The sequence below is a fragment of the Trachypithecus francoisi genome, unplaced genomic scaffold, assembly GCF_009764315.1.
Source record: "Trachypithecus francoisi isolate TF-2019V2 unplaced genomic scaffold, Tfra_2.0 Lachesis_group2, whole genome shotgun sequence".
Taxonomy (NCBI): domain Eukaryota; kingdom Metazoa; phylum Chordata; class Mammalia; order Primates; family Cercopithecidae; genus Trachypithecus; species Trachypithecus francoisi.
The window spans coordinates 169,376,041-169,400,336 of NW_022681465.1; the positions used below are offsets into that span (position 1 = coordinate 169,376,041).

Below are 24,296 nucleotides of genomic sequence, written 5' to 3' on the forward strand. Positions count from 1 at the left end.
TCAGATCTCATGAGAACTCACTCACTATCATAAGAACAGCAGCATGGGAGTAACTGCCCCCATGAGTCAATTACCTCCCGGCAGGTCCCTCTGACGACCTGCGGTCATTATGGGAACTACGATCAATTCAAGATGAGATTTGGTGGGGGACACAGCCAAACTATTATACAAATAGCTGTTTGAATCCCTGCTTTCTTCTTTTAGGTATATATCCAGAAGTGGAAGTGCTGAATCACATAGCAATTCAATGCTTAATTTTTTGAAGAAGTTATACCATTTCCCACAGAGGCTGCAACCATTTCACACTTCCACAAGCAATGTACAGTTACAAGGGTTCTAATTTCTCCTCCTCCTCTTTTCATATTAGAAATAAACATCTATGTGAATGTGTGAGAGGTTTTGTGTGTGCATGTGTGTGTGTGTGTGTGTAAATAGACAGATACAAACCATGTTTCCAATGAAATCTTAGGAGCAGAAGACAAACTCAAATATTTCCTTGTTCTTTGTTTTTATTTAACTCCAAATAGCTAATAACATAAAAACATTAAAAAAAATCTCCAATACCCAACTATTATTTTTGGTTGACAACACTTATTATTTAGTTCTTGCTTGTTTCCAACATGTAGTAACAGAATCTATAATAACTTTAAAAGTTTGCAGCAGGCTTAAAACCTGAATATTTAGATCCTAATCAAAAACCATGATGTAGTTATTAGTTTTGATTTTAAATACTTGCCCCCCACAGAACTTATTAAAATGAATAACCATAAATAGGCTAGCTATTAATTAGATCTCAATGAAATGCCCACATACAGCACATACATATAGGTAGTACATATGCTTTTATCCTTTACTACTCAAAGTATGATGTACAGAGGAATTATATCATAAACACCTTTAACTTACATTAACTCAACACATGAGGTCAGTGAAAAGGAAGCCATAAGGAAAATAACATGAAATCCTGTGGTGATCCCACCTATGATGAATGCACACCCTCGAGGAAACCCAGGTGGGCGCTGTCCATCCGCCGGGTGGACGCTTCGCTCCTTGTCAGTGCACATCTGCCACTAGTGGGGCAAGCATCTTGCAAGGCTATGATTCTAGTGTTAAAAGGTATGCGCTTTTTTTTTTTTTTTTAACAAAATGACCCCTAAACAAACACCAACAACTTCACTTGGTTTTCAAACAAAGAAACAGTCTTTTTTTCCAACATGGGGGGGAAAAGCTACTTGTAGTGGATGTACAGGTTTCCAACATGGCACCCTTCTAAAGGGCTTTCAAGGATCATCCTAATAGCCCATTTTACCTATGTACTGACCTTGGAAGCTAACCCCTGAGTATGATGCAACTCCACTCTAATATAAATTAAAATGCCATGATCTTTAAAAATGCCATAATATTGTCAGTATAATTTAACTTCCAGTTTAGTTCCATCTTCACATTTAGCAGTGTGTGTCTGTGACCGTCTCCTGGTGCCAGCATTTCAGAATTGTACTATCACTGGCTGAGAAAATCTCATGGTGAGAAGAGTAGTGTGTCATAAGATCTGAATAAAAAAGCTACCAAAGTTGATCAGTCTCAGTATGATTCAGGATATGATTTTCAATTAGCAAATGGTGCGACTGAAGCAGAGAGTAGCTTTGTTTTGCTACACTCAGTGCTTCCAGGAATCTCCCGTGGCCTCCTTTTCGTGGGTTTCTATGCTGGCAGCTACATTTTACTTCTTAAACACTTGGCCTTAGACTGACCACTGCCCTGGTTCAGTTTCTATTTTTAAGAGCACCATTCTAATGGAAATGTCCCTGCCCTGAATTAAGCTGGGACTGTACACTTTACCACTAGCTAGAGCTATTATATATCATCGCATTTAGATTAATTTGGTAAGTATTGATTTCCTTGACTGTGACTTCGAAACCTGCTTCTGCTTCTTTTAGCCATGTAGGATTTCTACCTGGGGTGTAGATGAGGGTAAAATATCCCATGGAGGACTCCTTCAATAACCACATTTGGAAAATCTGGAAAAAAAAAAAAGAAAGAAAAACTGCTTTTCTTATGTGAAACAATAATTGCATTTTGTAGAATGGAACAAGGCAAGGCTTACGGTAAACACAGGAATCTGCATCGCCAGGCGTTTGCCTGGTTGAGGATGTGCTATCAGTCATGCTGCTTCAGCCTAAAGCCACTTGAGCGCACCACCAGGCGCGGCAGGAACGTGCAGTCAGATTTGTAGCTTATTGATTTAAGGGATGTTCTCATGGTTAATGCTGCTGGGCCTCAGCTCTTTATCTGAATGTTTTCTCACGAGGAAGATGGATTACACTGGCAATTCAATTTCTAACAAAATCTCAATATACTTGAAGGAATTCCAAGATTTCTACTGGGAATACTTCACTGCAGTTTTTCCATTGTGGTTTACAATGCATTTCGTCCAAGTTGTCTTGAGTCTACTTGTTCTATTAGACTAGCTTCGAAAGAGAGCAGTAAGATGGGGGTCTGTCTTCCTAACTTAAAAGGGCAAATTTCCAACAGAAGCCATCCTGCCAAACTTGAAAACATAGTTACATTATTATAGGAGATAGGAAGGGAGGCCAGGGGCGCAGAGGATGTTGTACTACATTCCAGTCATTAGAGTAGGTAAAATGTGAATGGATTACTTGAATGGGAACCAATCTATCTCATGGTTCAGAAGTTTAATTTTTAAACTTTATTCTGTACATAATGACATCCAGGAACTATCCTAAAGTTGAACACTTTAAAGAAATACAGTTATTACCTAAGAAAATAAAAGTGGTCCAATATTTTAAGAAAAAAAAATGTACATCAAACCTCTATTGTCAACTGTGTAAATAAAATCATTTACTAGGGGATTACTGCCTCATCAGAGGAGGCAGAAAGGCGCTCAGAGGCTAGGGGTAGGCAGAGGGAGCTAGCCAGGTGGAAAGTCTGTGGCCAGAGGGAGCCTGGAGGGTTCAGAGACCTAAATGAAGGCCAACGTAGCGAGAGAAGTGGGAATGAGGAGGCTGGAGGGCCCGGGGTGCCCAATCATACCTGGGAAGAACAGATAGGAATTCTGGCTTTATCTAAAACTCAATGGGAAGCTATTGAGGGAGTTTAAGCGGAGTGGGACAGAGTAGAACTGTGTTTTGAAAAACATGATTCTGGCTGCCAACTGGAGAATGGACTGGAGCAAGTTCAAAGCAGACACAAGGAGATCAGTTTGGAGACTACTGCAGTAGTTCGAGAGGGCAATGTGGCAGCCCAAACGAGGTTGAGGATGGAGAACCATGGAGGAATTCTAGAGAAATGAAGGGCGGGACCAAGTGATGGGTTAGATGTGGTTAGGGAGGGAAGGGGTGAAATCAAGGACGCCTCTTGGGTTTCTGGCTTGCATAATCACAGGGTGGTGGGAGAAGACCCAGAATAGGAGTAAAACAGAAGATCATCGCCTTGGTCTGGAACTTATGTTTCAGGCATCCGTGAGACTTGCCAAAGGGGAAGTCAAGAAGTGACAGAATATGGTGACCAGTTTACCTCAACAAGTATTTATTGAGAGGCCTCTGTGTCCTGGATTGGCCATGTAATAGCTGTGTGACCTTAGGTGAGTTATTGAACATCTCTGTGCCTCTCTTTCCTCAACTGTGAAATGGATTTCATAATAGTATCTAACTTATAGGCTGTTTTAAAAACTGGGGAGACAAGCAAATGAGCACACAAAATAATGTCTTAGAAAATCTCCAACACATGAGTATCCAGTTATTTTTGGTTGATGACACTTGATTTTTCAGGGCATGCCTTTCTCCAACATGAAGTAATGGTTTTTCATGAAATATATCTTTGAAAGCTTGTGATAGGCCTTACACATGTATATTTAGAGCCCAATAAAAAACAATAATTTAGCTAAGCTAATTTTAATTCTAATTGTATTCCTCCCACATAGAAGGGTATTAAAATCAATTGCCACAAATAGAGCTGTTGGTTAATTTTCTAAAAGATGCCCAAAAAGGGCATATTACATGAAGGTGGCAGACATGCCTTTATTCTTTGCCACTCACAATATAGAAGTTGATTTGAAGGTCAGTGAAATTACATCGTAAGTATATTTAGCTTAAAAGGATTCAACTAAATAAGTTAAGCAAAAAAGACATAAAGGAAAATAACATTACATACTGTGGGTAACTCTAGCACGATGGTAATATGTCAAGCAGTGACAAGAACAGGGCAAGGAGAAAAATACAGCAGGGCATGGGCTGGAGAGGGCCCAGAGACAGGGAAGTGAGGGAAGAACCTGAGTGATGGTGCCATTTGGGTGACGACTTGCAGGAAGGGACCAAGTAGCCCTCTGGGAGGGTGTCTGGGAGAAGGGCCTTCCCGGCAGAGGGAACAGCAAGTGCTAAGGCTCTGTATGTATGTCCACCGAGAGCTGAACATATGCTAGATGCTGGGGATTTAGAGGACAAAGAACAAAGATAAGATAGTGACCATTACTATAAAAGAAGCAAATAGGGTTCTCTGACAAAACGTGAATGGGATGGAGGTGTTTTAAAGCAAGGTCCACCAACTAGCGATCAGAAATAACATAATCAGCGTTTTGGTTTGTTTTCTCATCTGTTCCACTCTACTTTAAACTGTGGATTTTGGCTTCATCATATGTATGATTTACTACAATGTCCATTATTGCCAGCATTACTCAGTAAACTGTTCTTGCCTTTGATTCCCATTGAGAGGTGATGAGAAGGAAGGTGATTTAGGGCAGGTTTTGTTGTTATTTTTGTTGGGTTTTGCTTATTTAATGAACATGTATTGTGAATGGGTGGAGGGGCTTGTGGAGAGGGAGAATCAGCACAGGCTCTCTGAAGCTGTGGCATTCAATGTGAGCCCTGGAGGGTGAGAGGCAGCCGGCTACGGGATGGAGAAAAGAAGGCTCAAGGTGGAGGAAACAGCACACCTGAGGCCGCAAAAGAATTCCAGGGTGGCCAGGGCAGAGTGTATGAGGTCCAGTAGGAACATGAGCCTGGAGCAGCTCACAGAGGGCCTTGCAAACAAATCACAGGTAAGAGTCTGGAGCTCCCAGGAGAGAGTTGAGATGGAAATACAATATTGTGACTCAGGTGTACACACACAGTAGGCAGGCCACACACAAGGAGATTATCTGAAAGAAAGTGTAGTGAGAAGAAGAGAAGGTCTATGACAGCATTCTGGTCAGCTACTAGAGAGTGGAAGGAAGTGGGAGAGCCAAGAGGAGACACTGTTTGAAGGAGTAGAAACCGATCAACATGTCTAAAGTACATGAGAGGCCAAGGAAGATGAGGACTGAAAAATATCTATGGGCTTTAGCCACACTGAAATCACTGGGGACTTTGGCAAGAGTTGTTTTGAGTTTCCTGGAAAAATCAAATCAAAGACCCTAAAGCAAATGCTTTTCAATCTGTTAAGAGAGTTATCTCCTGATTTCTGATGTTAAAAGCTAAGAGATACTTGATTATCAGTATTTTATAAGAGGATAATGCTTAAATGTCAGATCTTTGAAGACAGACACTCCTCTGACTTTGTAGGGGGGTGGGGGTCAGTACATCTGTGAAGAAACTTCCATATGCAATATCCTCTGGAATAATAACCTTAATATCTTGCTAAGAGGCATCATAACAAAAATGTGATACAAGTAAACTTTCTCTTTAAATTAAATGCTGAAGATTTGCAAGAATATGTATCATTAGTATAACACTTCTAAGATAACAAGAATCTGATTCATGAAACTGGATTGGTCAAAATTCCAAGAAAACAGATCTGGTGACTGGTCCTCCCATACCTCCCATCCCATCCATCAAACCTGTGATTCACTTATTCTCAAACAGGAGTTCCCTTATTTTGCAAGTCTTCATCCATATTACCATGCTACCAATGACACATATGTTTTACTCTTTCCAGCTCAAGACATTTACCCCTGCGGTTCCTTCCAAGAAAGTTCCTCCTGTTCTTCACTGTCAAACCAGGCATAGAGCACATGGTAGGCACTGCTCAATAAGCTGGATGAGTTGGATTTAAAGGTCATAAAATATGTTCCCTCTTCTATCAAGTATCCTGGCTATTCTAGTCTATAGTAACTATTTTACTGTCTACACTTCTGCAGGAATTTCAGTCAGATGCATGACATATCTGAGCATAAACAATACATGGAAAAAGTGCTTGTGGAGCCATTTTTCAAAGATAATATAATTTATAAAACATTTAATCTATATTAGGTTGCATTATTAATATTTGTTAAATATGATATTTTAACACGACATCAACTAACATGTGCATTTGTTAAACATAAGCAAATGTTATAGAGAGGAAGTTATTCTTCACTGCAAGGAAAAAGAATATGAGGTCATATTCCTATACAGCAAAGGCAGCTCACTCTGATCAGGGTGCTACTAGGAAGGGTCCCTCAACCCTTGCTAGGGAGGAGCAGGACTGCGTCCTGGCCACTTTTCTTCAAACTGACAGCTAAGTGGGTGATCTGAGTAGGTGCATCCTTGCTATAGAGAGCAGTTCCCTTTCTCCTGCTCATAAGGTTTTATTGTCAGAAATAGGAAGGGTTTCAATGGATCATTTATCTATTACTATTTAGTGACTCCCAGAAACAAGATTCACTATGTGCAAAGAGCACAGAAGGAATACGTAGGCGACAAGAGGTCCACCCATCAACCATCTGAGAGTGGACAAGTCAGGGACTTCCCTGGACCCCAGTTTTCTCATTCAGCCAATGATAATATCTGTCCTGCTTAGTTCACAAGGTTAAGGAATTAAGTGAGATAATGTATGCAAATGAACTCATAAAGAGATGCATAACAGAACACTTTGAGAGGGACTCTGATTAATTTAAATTTCTTTGCGCAGAGAAAAGACTCAGTCGAAAATATTGATTACAATTATACTTAAATCAATTAATTGTATTTAAAATATGCAACTTTCAAAAATATACAGTTGGCCATCAAAGATGCTGTAATCTAAATAGAAATGGAGATATGCCTGCAATGTATATATACATAGATTTTCGGAAGAGGCACTTTTAAAAAGGACTAGAGCCTTGAATTTGAACCCTGGCATCTGGACAAAAACAAGCAGAGGCCAAAATGACATGATCGGAAAAATTAAGGACCATAAATACCTTTCTGCCTTATTACTCTAATTCAAAATAGTCTGGTAAGAGAGAAAGAAAAATTACATTTCCTCCTGAAAGGCTGGCCTCAATTAAAATTCTAAATGTCTCTTACACCAAGAGCACTGGTTTATTGGCAGATTATTAAGCCCTGGACCAATGTCACTCTGTTAGACCTGTATTAAAAACGTGGTTTATGTGGTGCAGGGTCAGATCAGTAAAGAGCTGTTAGCAGATGACAGGTTTGATTACCGCTGGCTGCAGGCAAGACGTATGGATCCCTGAGGAACAGCAGCACAGGCTGGTGGGACAGTTTGCTGGAAAGGTCAAGAACAGGCATGTCAGCATCAGGGGACGATGGTAAACAGAAAACACTACAAACTAGCTTTGAGGGGATCAAACTGCTGTGTGGGGACGTCTCAAGGTTTATGTTCTAACAGTGTGGGTGAATAATAGCACACAGAGTGAGAGCAAACAAATGGGCACTGCTCTCATCTTCTAAACATTTCTTTGTGGAATTTGAAGCAGATATACAATCTATACAATAAGTCATTGCTGAAACATGCTTTCCTAAAAATCTTGTAATACGACTGTTGATAAAACATTCTGATTACTTGCATGAAACAATGTAGGGCTCTTATTCCTCCACTCTTAATTCTAACTGGTTACTCCTGTAATTCCCTATCAAATATTTATAATCTTAAAACCAATTTCCAAACAAAGGTTTTTAAGAAAAATATAACTTGAAACACATCGTGGGTGATTAAACATTTAGCAAAACCATAATCCTATTCCTGGCTGATGAGGATTAGTCCTTACCTTGACTCTTCAGACTCTGTTTCATCAAAAGATCTAAAAGTTTTGAGAAAGGAAAAAAACAAACAAAAAAAACCACATACGTTGAGTCAATATTTATGCCAACAAAGGAAAAAATATCCAATATTTTTAGATGACTGAATTGGGAGATATTTTTAAAAAGAGTTGTGAGTTTCCACTGAGCCACAGCCTGGCTATGCCCCATCCTAAGGAATCTGAAGACTGGAATATTCTTTGATTTCAATTTTCCGGAAGATTACTTAAAAATCCTCAGATTTTATTACTACTTTTGGGCTTGTATAATGGAGAAAACATTTCACTCAATACCATTGCTAATGTCTATTCTAAAAAATACATAAACATATACGAAGTCCAACTTCCCTGTAAACACACACAAGTTGGAACAGAACACACAGACAGCACATTATTTCATTATTTGCCAAGTATAGTGTATAATTTTTGCTCTGCAATAAGTGGAAAGTGGCCCTGAGTAAACAGTGCTCATGAAGAGCTGTGACAGGTGTTTGCAGCCCTGTCATCCAGTGGATGGCTGGGGTTTAACATGACTTTGGGTGTGGTCTGCTTGATCTTCTTGTAGTTAAGTGTGGTTCCTTTAGGCAGGTCTGGAAGCAGCGAGAAAATGGGTAAACCTCTCTCCTGCATGGATTTTGAGAGTTTGTGATGATTTGTTTCCCTGTAAATGGATATAGTATGCCATGGATGTTTCTGAAGGTCTTCTGAGGCTAGCTCAGCCCACATCATGTGCCTGTTGCTGGGCAAGTGGCTTGTTTCAGAGTTAATTCTTCGGGAGAGCTTTTCCCAATTGCTAATGATATCAAACCTCTGGGTCCTTGGGTTTAGGACCAATGGGTTTAGACCAACAGATAGGGATTAGGATTTGTAGTTCTGCCACTGGAAGTTCCTGAGAGAGGCAGCTGGACAGTAGAGGAAGAGGGCTCGCCTTGGAAGGCCTCGGTTCTGCAAGCTACAAGGCAAGAGATCTTGGGAAAGACACTAAATTCCTGTGTCTCTGTTTGCTCAACTACAAAATGAGAGGAGTTGGATCAAATCATCTCTAAGGTCATTCATAACTTTGAAATTATATGAATATGTGTACCACCAGGATATGAACTTTGCTTGAGTTTCCACTAATGAGTCCGTAACATGTTATCTAGATTCATAATTCCTATCAAGTAACATCATTCTATGTAACAGCATAATTGAAAAGATTGATTCCTTGAGTCTAAACATGGGTTACTGAGCCATGGCCATTTGGCTACAGGATGGGTATGAGGACTTCAGAGGAATTCTTTTGACCAAAAGCAGGCGGCGAGCGAGTGCTGTAGCAAGCCAAAAGAGTGGGCGTGGCCGGCAGGCTACTCAGGCATCACTCTGGGCTATTTGTTAGATCAATCGGTCATTGAAGAGTAATTTAAAATACACATCCAATATGCAAACATGATTCTTACCCACAACTTTCTGCCTTTGGTAGAGAGGGCAAGTGTCGCACATTTAGGAAATCAAGAAACAGTTTGGGAAGTTCTTCATTTTCTAAAATGACAGCCTGTGAAAGCAGAAAACAGAATTAGAAACTGAAGTGAAGTTTGCTAGGCAATCAATCAAATGAACTATTTCAAAAAGTCATAACCGTCCATCAAAGTTCTTACCAGCAACATTCCTCACAGTCAAGATGAGGAGTGGTCTCTGTTTTGCCCACCAGGAATTCAGGCTGACACACACGCTAGGGAGTGCTGGCAAATACTGCAGTTTATCTGTTCTTTCATTCAACTGGCATTTATAGAGCACCTACTATACACTAGATGCTGACTAGGGGACAAGACAGTGGGGAGCCAGGTAGAAATGGTTCCTGCCTTCATGGAGATTCTAATCCAGAGTGAATATTTCAAAACCTGGGAACATCAATAATACTGTTAAGATATGTATATCAAATTGTCCTTACTGAATGACAAAGTGGTCTGATATACCTTATCTATACGTGTGTGTGTGTGTGTGTGTGGTGTGTGTGTGTGTGTGTGTATCTCCCCACAGGAAACCACTACTATTTAGGAAATACGGTGTAAGTTATTTTTTAACTGGAAGGTTTAGTCAAGAACCCTCAGCTATCACCTGTTTTGGCATTAGAATCAACTGACATTTATTGCCATTTGGACAGCTCCACTCAAAGGGTCAGTAACAACTTTACTGCTAAGTGTAAATCAGCATACATGATGAAAAAAAATCTATAGAGTTCTTCCATTTAGTGAGCTCTGCTACATAGCCGGCATAATGGCATAACCATGTCACTACTCAGAGATCCAGATTATGCAACGTCAAGAAGAAATCTGACAAAGTATGTATCTTCTTATCTATGTATTTTTAAAGTCTACCAGAGTGTGTGAACTGAACAGAAGTTTGCCACCTCCCCCTCCCTCTTTTCCAAAAGACCACAGGAGAAAAGCATCAAAGGTTGTATTTTAATCTCTGACTTCAATACAACTATTCTTAAGGGGTCATTTTTCATAACTTACCATGGGTAAATTTTGTCCAGTAAGTACATGTTGTTTAAAGAACTATGAGAATTGGTGGTGAAATATCATTCACACAATTGATCAGGAATACTGTGTAGGGTGGTGCATAAGATACATAACAAGAAACAAAAGTGAGGTGAAATTATGTACCTTGTAGATACACAGTTCTATATCACATCTTGTTTTTAGCCAGGGTTCACATACTGAGTTGCCCCAATTTCTTATCAGGTTTTGTAATACTGTTACCCAGTTCAGGTCATACAAATGGGGTGGGTGACTACACAGGTTGCCAGTCCTCCTAGGCTGCCCTCTGTCCCACACTAGAGCATAGCCCTCCTGGTGTTCAGTCCCTAGAGAGGGGTCATCTAAAGAGCCACCTCCATCGGGGGCTGCTACTGTTCTTTACACAGCTCACTGTTCCCACGGAAGCTTAAGGAATAAAAGATAGAAGAAAAAATTAGGGTGTTATACTTTATTCATTAAATAATAATTTACTGGGCATCTATTATGTTAGACACTGGGACATGATGATAAATCTTACAGGTCCAGTGGAGCATGGGCTGGTGAAGAAAGCTAGCAATGAACAAGTAAACACACACACTAAACAACAACTTAAACTTGCCTTAGAATATAGTGAGATAGAATCGAAATAGCGTATCACTCTCTAAGCGTTTTCCCATCTACCAATGCATTCATCCGTCCATCCCTCTGTCCCTCTCTCCATCCATGTGTGTGTATGTGTTTACTTTCTCCTGGTTATAAAAATAGAAAAATAAAAAGTTCAGAAAATAAAGAGAAAAAAAACCCCCTCTGTTCAGAGGCATAATTTCATTACTATTTCAATTAAATTTCCTTAAATCATTTCACTTTTACCTCAGTTTTTACCTATTCGAGGACACTTTTGGGTGCCCAGAGGTCATTATTTCAGTGCCTATAACTCAAAAAGTTCTGGGAATCATCACACATATAAAACTCCAAGGTATTTTGGCTGTGACACATGTTTCAATGGTTGTTTTTTTTCCTAGATATCTGTTTAAGAGGATGATACAATACGTATTTGAATAATAAAGCTTAATGTTGTAACACATGCAGACCTGTTCCCCCAGGCAATAGTTTTAATTATCTGTACAAGTGGTAGCTTTCAGATTTAAAAAAAGACGGAAGAGTATAACATTCTTATCTCCACCCCCACCTTCTTAAAATAAATTAAATCAATAACAAGTGTGGGACACTTTTAATGACCTGAACTACTTAATTTCCAGGATCTTTAGACATGTCATCCATCACTGCAGCATGGAGGAAGACATCTCTTGAGTGTTCAGGGGGTTACTTAGGTTTTATTAATGCAAGATTTAGGGAATTTTAACAAGGTGAATTGTTTATTTGCCTTGACAGATTGGCTTACAATGCACTGACTACATCTACAGCATGATCATTAATGACAAAAGACAGGCAAAAAGCTGTTTACACTGCAACATAGGGACGGGAATTAATCCTGCTCAGCCTCCCCAGAGTTCTCCAAACAGATGATCACATTGCTTTACGTAAGATATACTGGCAAAAGCAATACAGAAAACTCCAGAAATCTGTGTGTAATTTACTTTGCTAAATTTTCACTGAATATTCTCAAATAACATTTTCCATAAAACAATGACCAATATGTACTTTGGGATTTATAGTTTTAGAGAAGGCAGCATGGAGGGTTAGTTACGCATTCAGTTATGTGGGCAGGCATATTTCCTAAGTTCTGTTTCAAAAGCTTGGGAGAAAAGAACTAATACTTCAGAGATAAAGTAAAATGTAGAAGAATTTACCTAATGTAATATATTATGTACAAATGACTGTCATCAGTTGGTACAGAGATGAAAAAGAGGAATTAAATCTTTTTGTTCATACCCACATGACCTTATTCATGAGAAACTGAACAGTAAGGCTGGACCTCACAACTGTTCCATTTACAACTTCTTCAGTTTCTTGAAAGGCTTTGGCTCTGAAGGAACCACCCCTTCTTGAAGCTGTACCCTGGATCATCCTATAGAATAAAGATGTCAGTTCGGTTTAAATCTCTCAACTTTGCTCAACAATAAGCTCCTAAGTTTTAAAAAATTAAATTTTTGAATATCAAATTCTCTCTCTCTATTGTTTTAGACTGCTTATCTTTATTTTTGATTAATATCCATCCAATGATTAATCACTTTCATTCTTTAGAGAGGCAGTGTGGTGTAGGAAGTACGTGGGCTTTCAGGGAAGACTTGAGTTTGAATCCTTTCTCTTTCTATCTTAAAAGGTTATTGTGAGGATAACCTTTAATTGTGTATCAAGAATCTCTGATACACAGTTAGCGATGGATAGATGCTAACTCTCTTTTCATTGAGTATTGTTGTTGTGTGAATCCCCAACAACCCATTTTATCAATTTTGAAGTTTGGATTATTGTTCATCGAGCAAACAGAGCTTCTTGGCCCTCTATATTTCAGGGATCTTTTTGAGTATCAGATAAAAGCCGAGTATCCTGCTTGCTGGAAAACACACATACATCTATAATTGTGCTTTCGGTGGCAGGGGGTTTGCAGACCCCTGACAGCCCAGCCAAGAACACCAGCTTTTAGCTTAGACAGGGCAACAGCACTCACTGCCGGGCTCACTTTTCTTTGGCCTGGAGGCTGAGGCACTGTCGGCCGATGCTGTGCCAGCTCCCCAAAGGACACGTTGGCCTTCTTGTTTCAGTTTTCTATCTCTTTGTCAATTAGAACCCCACTGGAGGGTATGCTGCCTTGCTATTAGAATTCATTAATGCCTTCAGCTCTGGGCTGAGTTGAAAACATTTGTCTGGCATTGAGGCTACTGTGGTAAAGGATTCTTTCTAATACACCAAAATCTATTGCTGCACCGATTCTAGAGAATAATTCATATTCATGATTTCCATGTCTTCTATATATTATCCTAAAATGCAGCAGTCAGTGGTGTGGAGGGTTCCCAAAATTAACAAAACATTAAGGAAAGTCTGATTTTCTATTCTATCATTGCTGGGTTAGAGTACAGCTGATGAAGCACTACCATGCTGCCCGTGTTATAAGAGGGGCATTCTGAACTGCAGGGTAGTGATGGTATCAGGCCCAGTGCTATTTGCTTAATTACCCAATGACTCTAGTGGTGCTCATCCCATTCCTGGAGGCAAGTTGGCACACATGGCCTGTCAACTAATTTATGCAGTAAAACATCAAGAATTCAAAATGAATGTGACAAGTTTGGAGAAAAAGCTAGAAATAAATCCCAATAAATTTTACAGGTATACACACAGTGAAATACTGTGAGAAACAGAATTATCCAGATGCAAGACAGAGAGTAGCTGTTTATGTGCGAGAGTCATGGGTCTCAAATGGTAGGTCTACAAGAACTGCTCCTTCCACATGTTGTCAAATGAACTGAACAGTTCTCTCACTCCACTTAAGGTGATATTATCAAGCACCCCCTGCCACCACAAAAGAGAAATAAGAATAAACCTAGGAAGAGCTAGAGGCAAGTAATGAAAATAACTAAAAGATTTCAAAATAGTTTCCATAAAAACAAGTCATCCAATATTAGGTATGAAGAATGGAACCAGGCAGTGGAAAGTCAAAGGGATAATGATCTTTAAGTTAACTAACTGTTCTGTTAAAGAAGGTGGCCACTGGTTATCCAGCATTTTCAAAGCTGCTGGAACAAGAAGAAAGTACTGTCAAAACCAGCAAGGAAGGAGTCATTTTCTAATTGAAGCATGTGCAATAAAAGTAGTAAAAGTGACACAGTATGAAAAGAATAGGCACTGAAGAGCATCAAAATATCCTGGACTCTTTAATAGACTTGCAGATTGGAGATGGCATAGAATTAACAGAGAAATGCACTAAAGAAATTTCCATCCAATTTGTCACTTAGGAATACAAGAAGACCAAAAATCAGGTTATTATGATGGTGCCCATAGGAAATGGGGTTAAATGAAAGAACTGTTAAAGGTGTGTGATAGGCTACTTGACTTACTTCGATATTACTACATCCAACCCTGATAAATAGTAAAACTGGGCAAAGAGTGTATTTTGTAAAAAACAAACGAAACAATTTTTCTTTACACAATGCTACTCACTCTTGTAAGAATAAATGACTTTCTCTAAAGCAGACCAGATATTTCCTCAGAAATATCACTTTAAATGAAGAATTTAAAAAAAGTTAAACTCTATGAAAGCATTTATAAAAAACTTACTGCATGGGGCAGAAAAACAACACCATTACCACCAACAGCCCCTGCAAGCTCAATGTTTACTCCAGAAGAAATGTTCTTTTTATTGAAAAGGTGCAATTATCACCATGTAACACAAATCACAAAATCCCAATTTTTCTACCTTATCAGCTTTATAAAATCATGTTCCCAAAGGATACCATTGATTAGTTGCACATGTTCTTTCTGTGACATCCCAAATACTTAATTGTCAGTTATCTTTTCTTCTTCAGTAAGTAAAATGTAGTCACAAAATTACAGAGGGACTTGTTTTGCCTTAACCTTCACGAGATGCCATCATGCACTGGAAAACACTGGTAAAATATCACAGGATAACGCCGTCCGACAAGGGAGACATATAAACACTGTAATGATTTCCCACGAGTTTCCATTTTAGAAAATTGTCACTAAGGCGAGCATAAACGGTGACACATCTCCACTGAGAACACGGTGAAATCGAACGCTGGCATTCTAGTTAGGTCCAAACCTACCCAGCAGCCAATTATAACAGGGATGGAACATCTTGTTGAAAACTTGGACAAGACCACTTTGCTAACCTTCTAAGATCATAGCACAGGGCTGTGTTGTTTTCACTGATTTGATCCTTTTATTCCCTTTTACACACACACACACACACACACACGCTTCTTCCCATTGTCTATCAGGGTTGTTATAAACTGTAGGGAACCTCTTTGTCACAAAAGCTAAGGTATTGAACTAAGTCAAGAGGTTTACAAGAGCACTTTAAGCCCTTCCTCCATTCCATCTAGTTTGATTTGAAATGTCTGGCTGTTGGGGTGACAAAGTTCACCACCGCAGCTTTTCCTCTCTTCACCAGGAAAGATGCTTCATACCATATCTACTTCAGAGATATGGCTAAAAACAGGGAGGGAGAAAAATCAATACCTCCTCACTGCAGTAACTGGGCTCAGTGTCACTGTCCTCTGGGACCCAAAACCTACGAACTCACAGAGGCTCTGTAGTCCTCAGTCTTCTACTTACCACTTCCCTGCACCTGGTCAAAATTTCACAACATGAGTCATAATCAGGTTAGCAAAGGAACACTTTTAAAAAGTCAGCCAGTAGACAGATTTAAGAAGGATCGTGACCACCTGAAAAATAAAAATCAGATGTGCTCTAAAGAACCCACTGTACGATGCATCCCCCTTTTTGTGTGTGACACCATTTGCAAGAGTGTCTAGCCTGTACCTTGGTAAAAACTGCACTACTCAAGGAATTCAAATAGACACCTGCTATGGTTTCACAGGGCTTTATATACTATCTTGCAAGAAATCTGAGGACCTACACTAAATGCTGAATGCGGAAAGGGGCCTATTTAAAATAATAATGAATCTGTACAAAGAAATAATATAATTTGCCTAAGAAGATTTGGAAAAAAAGGAATATCATTTCTGATAATGTGGCTAAAAGGAAAAAACTAACCATGGATAAAAGAAAGTGGAAAATCAATAGTCTTTGGAGCTATTTTAATATCAAAACTTACATTCTGTGTTTTTCTGGAATGTATTCATATAAAAGTATTCGTTTAGCACTTACTAACTACAAGCATTGTGTTGGGGATACAATGGTTAGCCCAACAAATATAGTCCTGTCCTCCCAGGGTTTGTCATTGGGTAGGGAAGATAAATGCTGATTCACAGCAATGAATGTGAAATTACAAACTGAATTAGTACCTTAAAGGGGAGTAGCTAGTTTCCTTGATCATTAGTAACAAAGCACCCCTATTAACCTGTGGGGTGAAGGAGAGCTTCCCTGGGGAAGTGACCCTTGAGCTGGGAGTTGAATGAGCTAATGAGAATAATGTGAGTAGGATATTCCAGTTTGTTCAAAGGCCTGTGGAAGGTAGAAGCATGACATTAAAAAAACCCTTAAAGAATGCCACAGAAAAAAATAAAGGTAAGCAATAAAATGGGGTCACCTAAGCTGGAGAGGTTAGGCAGGGCTTCTGGATCATGTGAAGGGTTTTCTTTTCTTTTCTCTGTAGACTTGGGAGTCACTGAATGATCTTATGTGGGTGGGTGGTAGGTAGATGGGGTATCTCACTGTACATGACACCGTCTGATTTGTATTGTGACTACATCTAGAACAGTAGTAGGTTCATCAGATCCAGGGACCATGCATTAAATCCTCTCTTTGGCTATCTCTAAACTGCGTCTTAACTAAACCCATTGAGCTAATTTTAATGACTATATATTTTTCATTTCATATTTGGTTCCTTTTCAAACCTGGAAGCTCTATTTTTCTTAGAGTCTTAATCTTTTCTTATGCCCAGATTAAACGTTTATTAATTTGTTTCTGTTAGATTGCTATTTTACTTGCAGTTCTTTGGATCTAATCCTGCTGTTTTGTGTGTCTGTTGGTTCTCACTCATAGCTGTTTATTCCTGTAGTTTTCTATGTTTTGTAGTTTTGATTCATAAGCTCATATTCAGAAAGGCTTTATCTGTGGGAATCTACTGCAGGCCAAGTTCTAGGTACGTCTTCCTTGAGTGGTTTTGCTTCTGCTCCTAGGAAGCAGATCCCTGACTGGGATCCTAGAGATATAATCAGCTTTAACCCAATGATAACATTAATTTTCTAGATTGGGGCTTCTGAGATTATGCAGGTACTGCAAATACTATCTATCTATCTATCTATCTATCTATCTATCTATCTATCTATCTATCTATGGATCCTAGGGATAAAATCAGCTTTGAGACTATGGTAACATTAATTTTCTAGATTGGGGCTTCTGAGACTATGCAGGTACTGCAAATATTATATATATATATATATATATATATATATATATATATATAAAATATATAAAAATATAAATATATATAACTCTGAACTCTCAGGAAACATGGTTAGGAAGCATTAGGAAAACCTCTGTCTAGGCTCATGGATTTTTCACAGGCCAGGGGTCTCCAAAGTATATTATAGACATGTGGAGAGTTAAGCAAGATCATGAATTGTGATTCAGGAAAAAATATCAGAACTTCTATTTTTACTTACTTTTAATTAAAAAATAAAAAACCTATCTTTTCTAATTTTTAGTATGTAGACTCACAGCACATGTGTAAGATTTATTATTAAATACGCACATTTTGAAGTGTTATGCTGAAGCATTTTTTATTGATAAGGATGTATGGTCCTACGCCAGTAGACTTGGCCTCTGAATATAATGTACTCAAGAGTTTATAATAGCCAAGCCAATAAGGCCCACTATATCCCTACCACAGTACTTGAAATAGTCTCTTTTATCCATGTTTACCCTAAAGTAAACTATGTGAGGGCACAGCTCTGTTCCTGGAAATGCCCTTCCCACTTCTTTTTAACTGGCCAACTCTAACTTATTTTTCAAGTTTCAGCTCCAGTGTCATTTCCCTTAGGAAACTTTCCCAGACCCTCAGGTTGGGCTGTTATCTTTTTTGGTGACAAAACAATCATTTCATTTGATGTAGTATTAATACTGGGTTGTCATATTAACTTTCAACAATTTTAATCTACCAAATATGGTAATTTTCATGTGGGTTAGAACAACAATAACAACAATAAAGTTCATTTAATGTCTATTCTGTGCCAGGCTCCTTATCTTATTTAATTCTCACAATACCATGAGATGTTTTCATTATCCAAATTCTACATATGAGGAATTTGGGGCTGAGAAAGGCTAAATCATTTGTGACAGTTTCTTAGAAGGTAAGGGAACAGTTGGGATTAGAAGCCAGGTGTCTCTAGCTTCAAAACTACTGTTCAAATTATGTATCGGTTCAGTCATTCATTCATTCATTCATTCATTCATTTCTCAAATATTTCCTGACATTTACTGTATGCACAATAGCACTATGCTATATAGTTTTTTTCTTATTTAATTTTATTGGAATATTTCATCTTTCCTAATATTTTTCTATTCTATTTACAAACTTAATTTATTCCACAGATATATTTAAGGGAGCCATTGAAATTGGCTCAATTAAAATACATTCTTGGTTTTCCTTGGATTTTAAATTTATCTTAACATCTCAACTAATCCTTACAAATATATAAAGACTTTCAGATTAAGAAGGCAACACATTCCATTAATCTTTCTATTAAAACAACAACAACAACAAAATGACTGGGTGCAGAGGCTCACACCTGTTATCCCAGAACTTTGGGAGGCCAAGGCGGGTGGATCACTTGAGGTCAGGAGTTCCAGATCAGCCTGGCCAACATGGAGAAGCCCTGTGTCTACTAAAAATATAAAAAATTAGCTGAGTGAGGTGGCACGTGTCTGTGATCCCAACTACTTGGGTGGCTGAGGCACAAGAATCACTTGAACCCGGGAGGCAGAGGTTGCAGTAAGCCAAGATGGCACCAATGCACTCCAGCCTGGGCGACAGAGCGAGACTCTGTCTCAAAAAAATCAAAACAAAACAAAACAAAAACCAAAGGATCTGGCCTCATAACATTTCAAAACCTGTTTGACAACTCCTGACTAGCTCAATTCTTTTCAGCAAATGACTGGGTACAATTACTTGAAAGTCACATATTATACATATTTGATCCATTTAAATTACCTGTGTATTGAATAACAATGCACTTCAATTACACATAATAGATAATGCCAGGATTTATGGGGCATTTTCTTGATGATTTGATAGAAAAAAAATCCAAACAAATTTTAAAAACAATCATAGGCTGGGCACTGTGGCTCACACCTGTAATCCCAGCACTTTGGGAGGCTGAGGTGGGTGGATCACTTGAGGTCAGGAGCTCAAGACCAGCCTAGTCAACATGGTGAAACTCTGTCTCTACCAAAAATACAAAAATTAGTTGGGTGTGGTGGTGGGCACCTATAATCCTAACTACATGGGAGGCCAAGACAGGTGAATTGCTTGAACTCAAGAGGCAGAGGCTGCAGTAAGCCAAGATCAGGCCACTGCACTCCAGACAACAGAATGAGACTCTGTCTCAAAAATAAATAAGTAAATATGTACATACATACAATTACAAACTAGCTACGTACCTGTAAGTGAAACCTAAGATCAGGAGACTACGGTATTTAATATTACTGTTTTACAACAAGCGAACCAAAACAGATTTAATAATTCAAATAATGTGGTAAGACATTTAGTTAAATACAAGTTATAGAATGGGAGTGCTGCTTTACTACTTTATAGAAGAAACAGTAATCAGAACTAGGCTTATAAAATGATCCCTATAGATAGCCTTAGGAGACTGGTTTTTAATAAAAGATTTACAATTAGCACAGCCCATATGTGTTGATGAACTGATGTTTTTTAAAGTGTTTAAGGTGCTTTAAAACAATTTGCTCTCTCAGGGCCCTTAAACATTCCCCCAAATACCTAGTTTATTCAGCATTCTCTTTTTTTACATACTGTACACATTTACCCAGCTCCAGGACAGCTGGGTTTCAAGTGGTATAGTCTAGCTAGATGAGGCCTCTCTAGGGATATACATTCTTACTGTACTATAGTTCAGACATAGTATACTATGCTAACATCATTTTTTTAAATGAAGACTTCCAACACCATTTTATATTTATTCAGTTATAACACTACATTTAGTCACCTGTTTAAATGCTACAGTAATATAATTGATGTTTTACATGGATTTAGGAACCCTCAATGAGCAAACTTCAAAGTACACAGTCGTTAGTGGGAAAATAGTGGGAAATGGTTAGAGTGTGACAACAGACTTATTATAAGATGTGTAGCTAGTCCTCAGAGAAACAATGTATGAAAAGTGGCCCTTGTGGAGATGGCTCATAGGCTATAAAATAAAAAACATCTGTAAAGAAAGTTAGGAGGAGGTGCTTGGCCTCTTGGCTGCAACAAAAAATACAGTCAATGAAACTGTTCACTAAAATACACAGGGAGGAATAGTAGCCTACTGGGACAGAACATAATAGCAAGAAAGATGAGAAATTAGGGCTATCTATACATGGCTGGTAAGGACTACACAGGGGGTCCACGCTGGAACCTGTTCTCTGAGTTCAGGGAAAGAGGAACATATGTACCCTAGCCCTTCTCCCAAATCTAACACTGAAATGAATCCTTCTATCACTTGGGAGCTGAATTACAGACATTTATTCAGGGACCTATACACAAGAATGAATATGCCCCTTTCGGGGAGTTTTCCAGATTACACCAGTCTTTTTGCACCTATGCAAGATCCAGTCTTCCCTTCTTCTTTACTAATGGAATACCAACTTTCTTGGGGTGTGTGGCAAGCTGCCAAGCTAAAAATAACAAAGAACAATATCAAAAACTGATGAAAATAATATATCCTGCCTCACTCTTCCCCCAACATTTCCCATCAACAACCCCCCTGCCGCCCCTAATGCCCCAACCCCTGCCCGCACCTCGTCCCTTAGCATGTGACACAGATCTAACCAACAAAAATGTCACAAGAAGTGACTGGATGGGAAAAGTCAAAAAGCTTCCTTAAAGTGACTGGTCAGGCTGCAGTGGCCCCCATCTTTTTGCTCATGTCTCTCCCCTTTCCTCCTTCCTCTTGGCTAGAATATGGGCATGGTCTTTGAGCTTAGTTGCCATCTTGTAATTATGAGGAAAAGGCCAAAAGAACCAAGGAGATGCAATCCTTGATAATCTTGAGCCAGTGAGCCAAAACCCACAATTACCTACCACTTTCCTTCTCAGTGCTTAAGGTTAAAACTCACTTTTAGTTAAGCCCTTGGATATGGCTTGTTACCTATGGTAGAACACATAAACCCCTGATAGAGCCCTCATGCCTCTGCAGATTGTAATGTCCTGTTTTTAGCCCATAGGACAGAATACTAAGTAGCATGATTGATACAAAAAGAGAGAGAAAGAGCAAAGAAAAAGGAATTCTGATATTCTATTTTTAATTTACTGCTTTAGTACTGGGTAGAATACTTAGGGGAAAAAAGAAAACATAATGCTGATATGCTATTTTTAATTTACTACTTTTAAAAAGTCCATAACACAAAGAATAGCATATGAAAAATAAAAATGCAATTAGGTTCATGCACAGTCTATAAAAAGAAAAGGCCTAATACATGAAAAATTTGTAAACCTAACCCAGCAGGTGCCAAGAACACCCATTATAGGACAGTAAAGAAATCAAGAATATAGGTAATGAGATGAACCTAAACAAAGAAAAATGTAAGCTGATTATCTAGAAAAATATCCTCCCAAATTGGGTCTTTTAAACAAATCATAGACTGTATCCCCATGGAAATGGAGTGTTTTGTTAAACTTACTTTACAAAAGAATGGCCAAACCACTATAGAATGAGCCACAGGGAATAATTTAGCATTGGCTGGTGGAAAAAAAAATACAATTCTACTTTAATAGGTCTTTTTAATCACAAATTTTATGATGATTTAACAGCCTTCCATGAAGAGCAATTAAAGGGAGATAGCAAGGATTTACACTAATATTCTAGCAAGTTAAAATGACTTCATACATACGAGTAAACGTTTTCTATCTTGAAGTTCTTAGCTAAGTTTGAGGGAGATATACTAATTTATCAAAAAAATAAAAAGCTGGAAGACGTGCCTCTGGTGTCTCAGGATAAAACTTGTGAATTCATTTCTCCTCCCTGCCTATGGTTATCCCTAGTATACCCCGACTAAGGAGCCAGACATCACTGGGGCTGGGCAGAGGTTCAGGAGACACAAAGGTACTCCTAAAAACAATGGAGAAACCAACAACCTAGATAGCTTGTCAGGCCTATATATTAACCACTCTAGTTGGCCAAACTGTACCAGGCAGTGGCCTGCTCAACCACCCTCACCTCAGTCTGTTCCAACTGTGTCCTGGAAAGCAGGGCAGGGAAGTAACTGGGAACACCTGACAGGCATGCTCCTTTTTCCTGAATAATTTAAATAGCTCATTAAAGAAAGAGAACATTTTCTTACATGGTTTTATTTACATTATGATTAATTTCTCTTTAAAAAGCTTGTGTTTTATACATAATCCACTTGTGTTATAACTTCCTAGCCCCTTAATGCATGCACACAGGCCAAAGAAAGTATTTGTTCCATAGACTTGGTATGCAAACTCATTTATTCAGATCTTAAAAGTACTATCTCTGTGGGCCAATAAGTTCCGACAAAGGCCTTCTGTGCAATGGTGTTGCCCCCCTACTATTAGTGAGCCTTCCAATCCACTGACCCAGTACTTTCTGACTCCCATTAGCCCCCTCTAAATTTTCTGCCCTCTTGTCCAGCTTAAGGAGCTGTGATCTACCATCAGAATAAGTTCCCTGAACCACCCTCAAACCCATCAACTCCTCTTCCTCTGCTGTACTCGAAACAGCTCAGTTCTGGCTGAATCCCAGCAATCTCTCATTCATGCCTTAACCTAAGCTGCTAAACACTGAGAAAAATTACAGAATACAAAAAAGACTGGTTTCACTTTAAATTTAAGCTCTTATCCTCAAAATATGGTCCAGAAATCTTGTTACTTTTCTCTAGAACAGTAGTTCTCAAACTGTAGCCAGCATCAGAATCACTTAGAGGTCTTGTTAAAACAGTTTGCTTGGTCCAACTGAGAGAGTTTTTGATCTAGCTGGTCTTTGGTGGGGCCTAAGAATTTGCATTTCAAATAAGTTACCAAGTTTTGCTAGTGGTCCAGGAACCACACTCGAAAACTACTTCGCTAGAATAATCAGCCTTTACTCATTTCAAAACTTATCCTCTTCTCCTTTTATCTCCCTCATCCCTTCCTCCACCCTCTCTCCCAGCTGATAACCACTCTTCACACTTCAAAGAGAATGCAGAAGCCACCTGGCTTGATCCTCCTCATCTTCATCCCAACAACTCTACCTATACTGCACTTCCATCCATCTTCTCCTTCTTCTGCTATAGCGGAGAAAACGTCCTTCCTTCCATCAGAAGCCAACTCCTATATCTCTGCTCTGGCTCTCAGCCCACCCCTTGACTTCCTCAAGTATTCATTTCTTTAGTTATTTTGCTCTTCTTTCTCCTAGCTATTCACTAATTCCATCCATCCATCCACCCACCCACCCACCCATCCACCTCCCATCCATGCATTTACCTATCTACCTATTCACCCTTCCATCTCTGCTGAACCATTCCTATCAGCACATAAACATGCACTCTCACTGTAAAACAACAGGAAAAAAATCCCTCAGAGGCTACAGCCTATTTCTCTGCTCTTCATGGCAGAAGTTTCCAAGAGTGTTCTACAGATGCTGTTTCCCTTTCTTATCTCCAGTTCATTCACTCTTTCATGCTCTGCAAATTGGCTTCGGCTTCCACCATCCTCAGCTTGCCGTGGCCACAGGTCTCTTTTGGGTTGCTAAATCACTGCTAACTTCACCTTATTCAGCTTCTGAGCAGTCACCACTCACCCTGACAGCCACCCTCCCACTTCTCTCTTTTTTTTTTTTTTCTGTGACTCTTCGGGTTTGTTTCAGATCACATTCTCACTCTCCTTTGTAGCCTCTTCCTTTTCTATCTGACCTCAGAATGTTGGGACTCTTCAAGGCTTAGCCAGCACCCTCTCCCTAAGTCCACCAACTGCCATGGATTTTACA

At 39.0% G+C, this 24,296-nt stretch overlaps 1 protein-coding gene across 2 annotated transcripts in view; it reads right to left on the reverse strand.

Annotated features, from left to right (window-relative positions):
- Positions 1–492: 492 nt before the first annotated feature.
- The window catches only part of SNX24 (sorting nexin 24), a 186,348-nt gene continuing 162,544 nt past the window's right edge, over positions 493–24,296 (reverse strand). Inside the window, exons 4-7 of one of the 2 annotated variants that reach the window (XM_033181430.1) lie at positions 9,430–9,524; positions 7,964–7,996; positions 7,397–7,461; positions 493–2,018 (exon numbers count right to left, since the gene is read on the reverse strand). In XM_033181430.1, coding sequence (XP_033037321.1) covers positions 1,951–2,018; positions 7,397–7,461; positions 7,964–7,996; positions 9,430–9,524 — 261 coding nt within the window. In that variant the 3' untranslated portion in view covers positions 493–1,950. The remainder of the gene's footprint in view (positions 2,019–7,396; positions 7,462–7,963; positions 7,997–9,429; positions 9,525–24,296) is intronic. The other variant, XM_033181431.1, reaches the window with a different exon arrangement.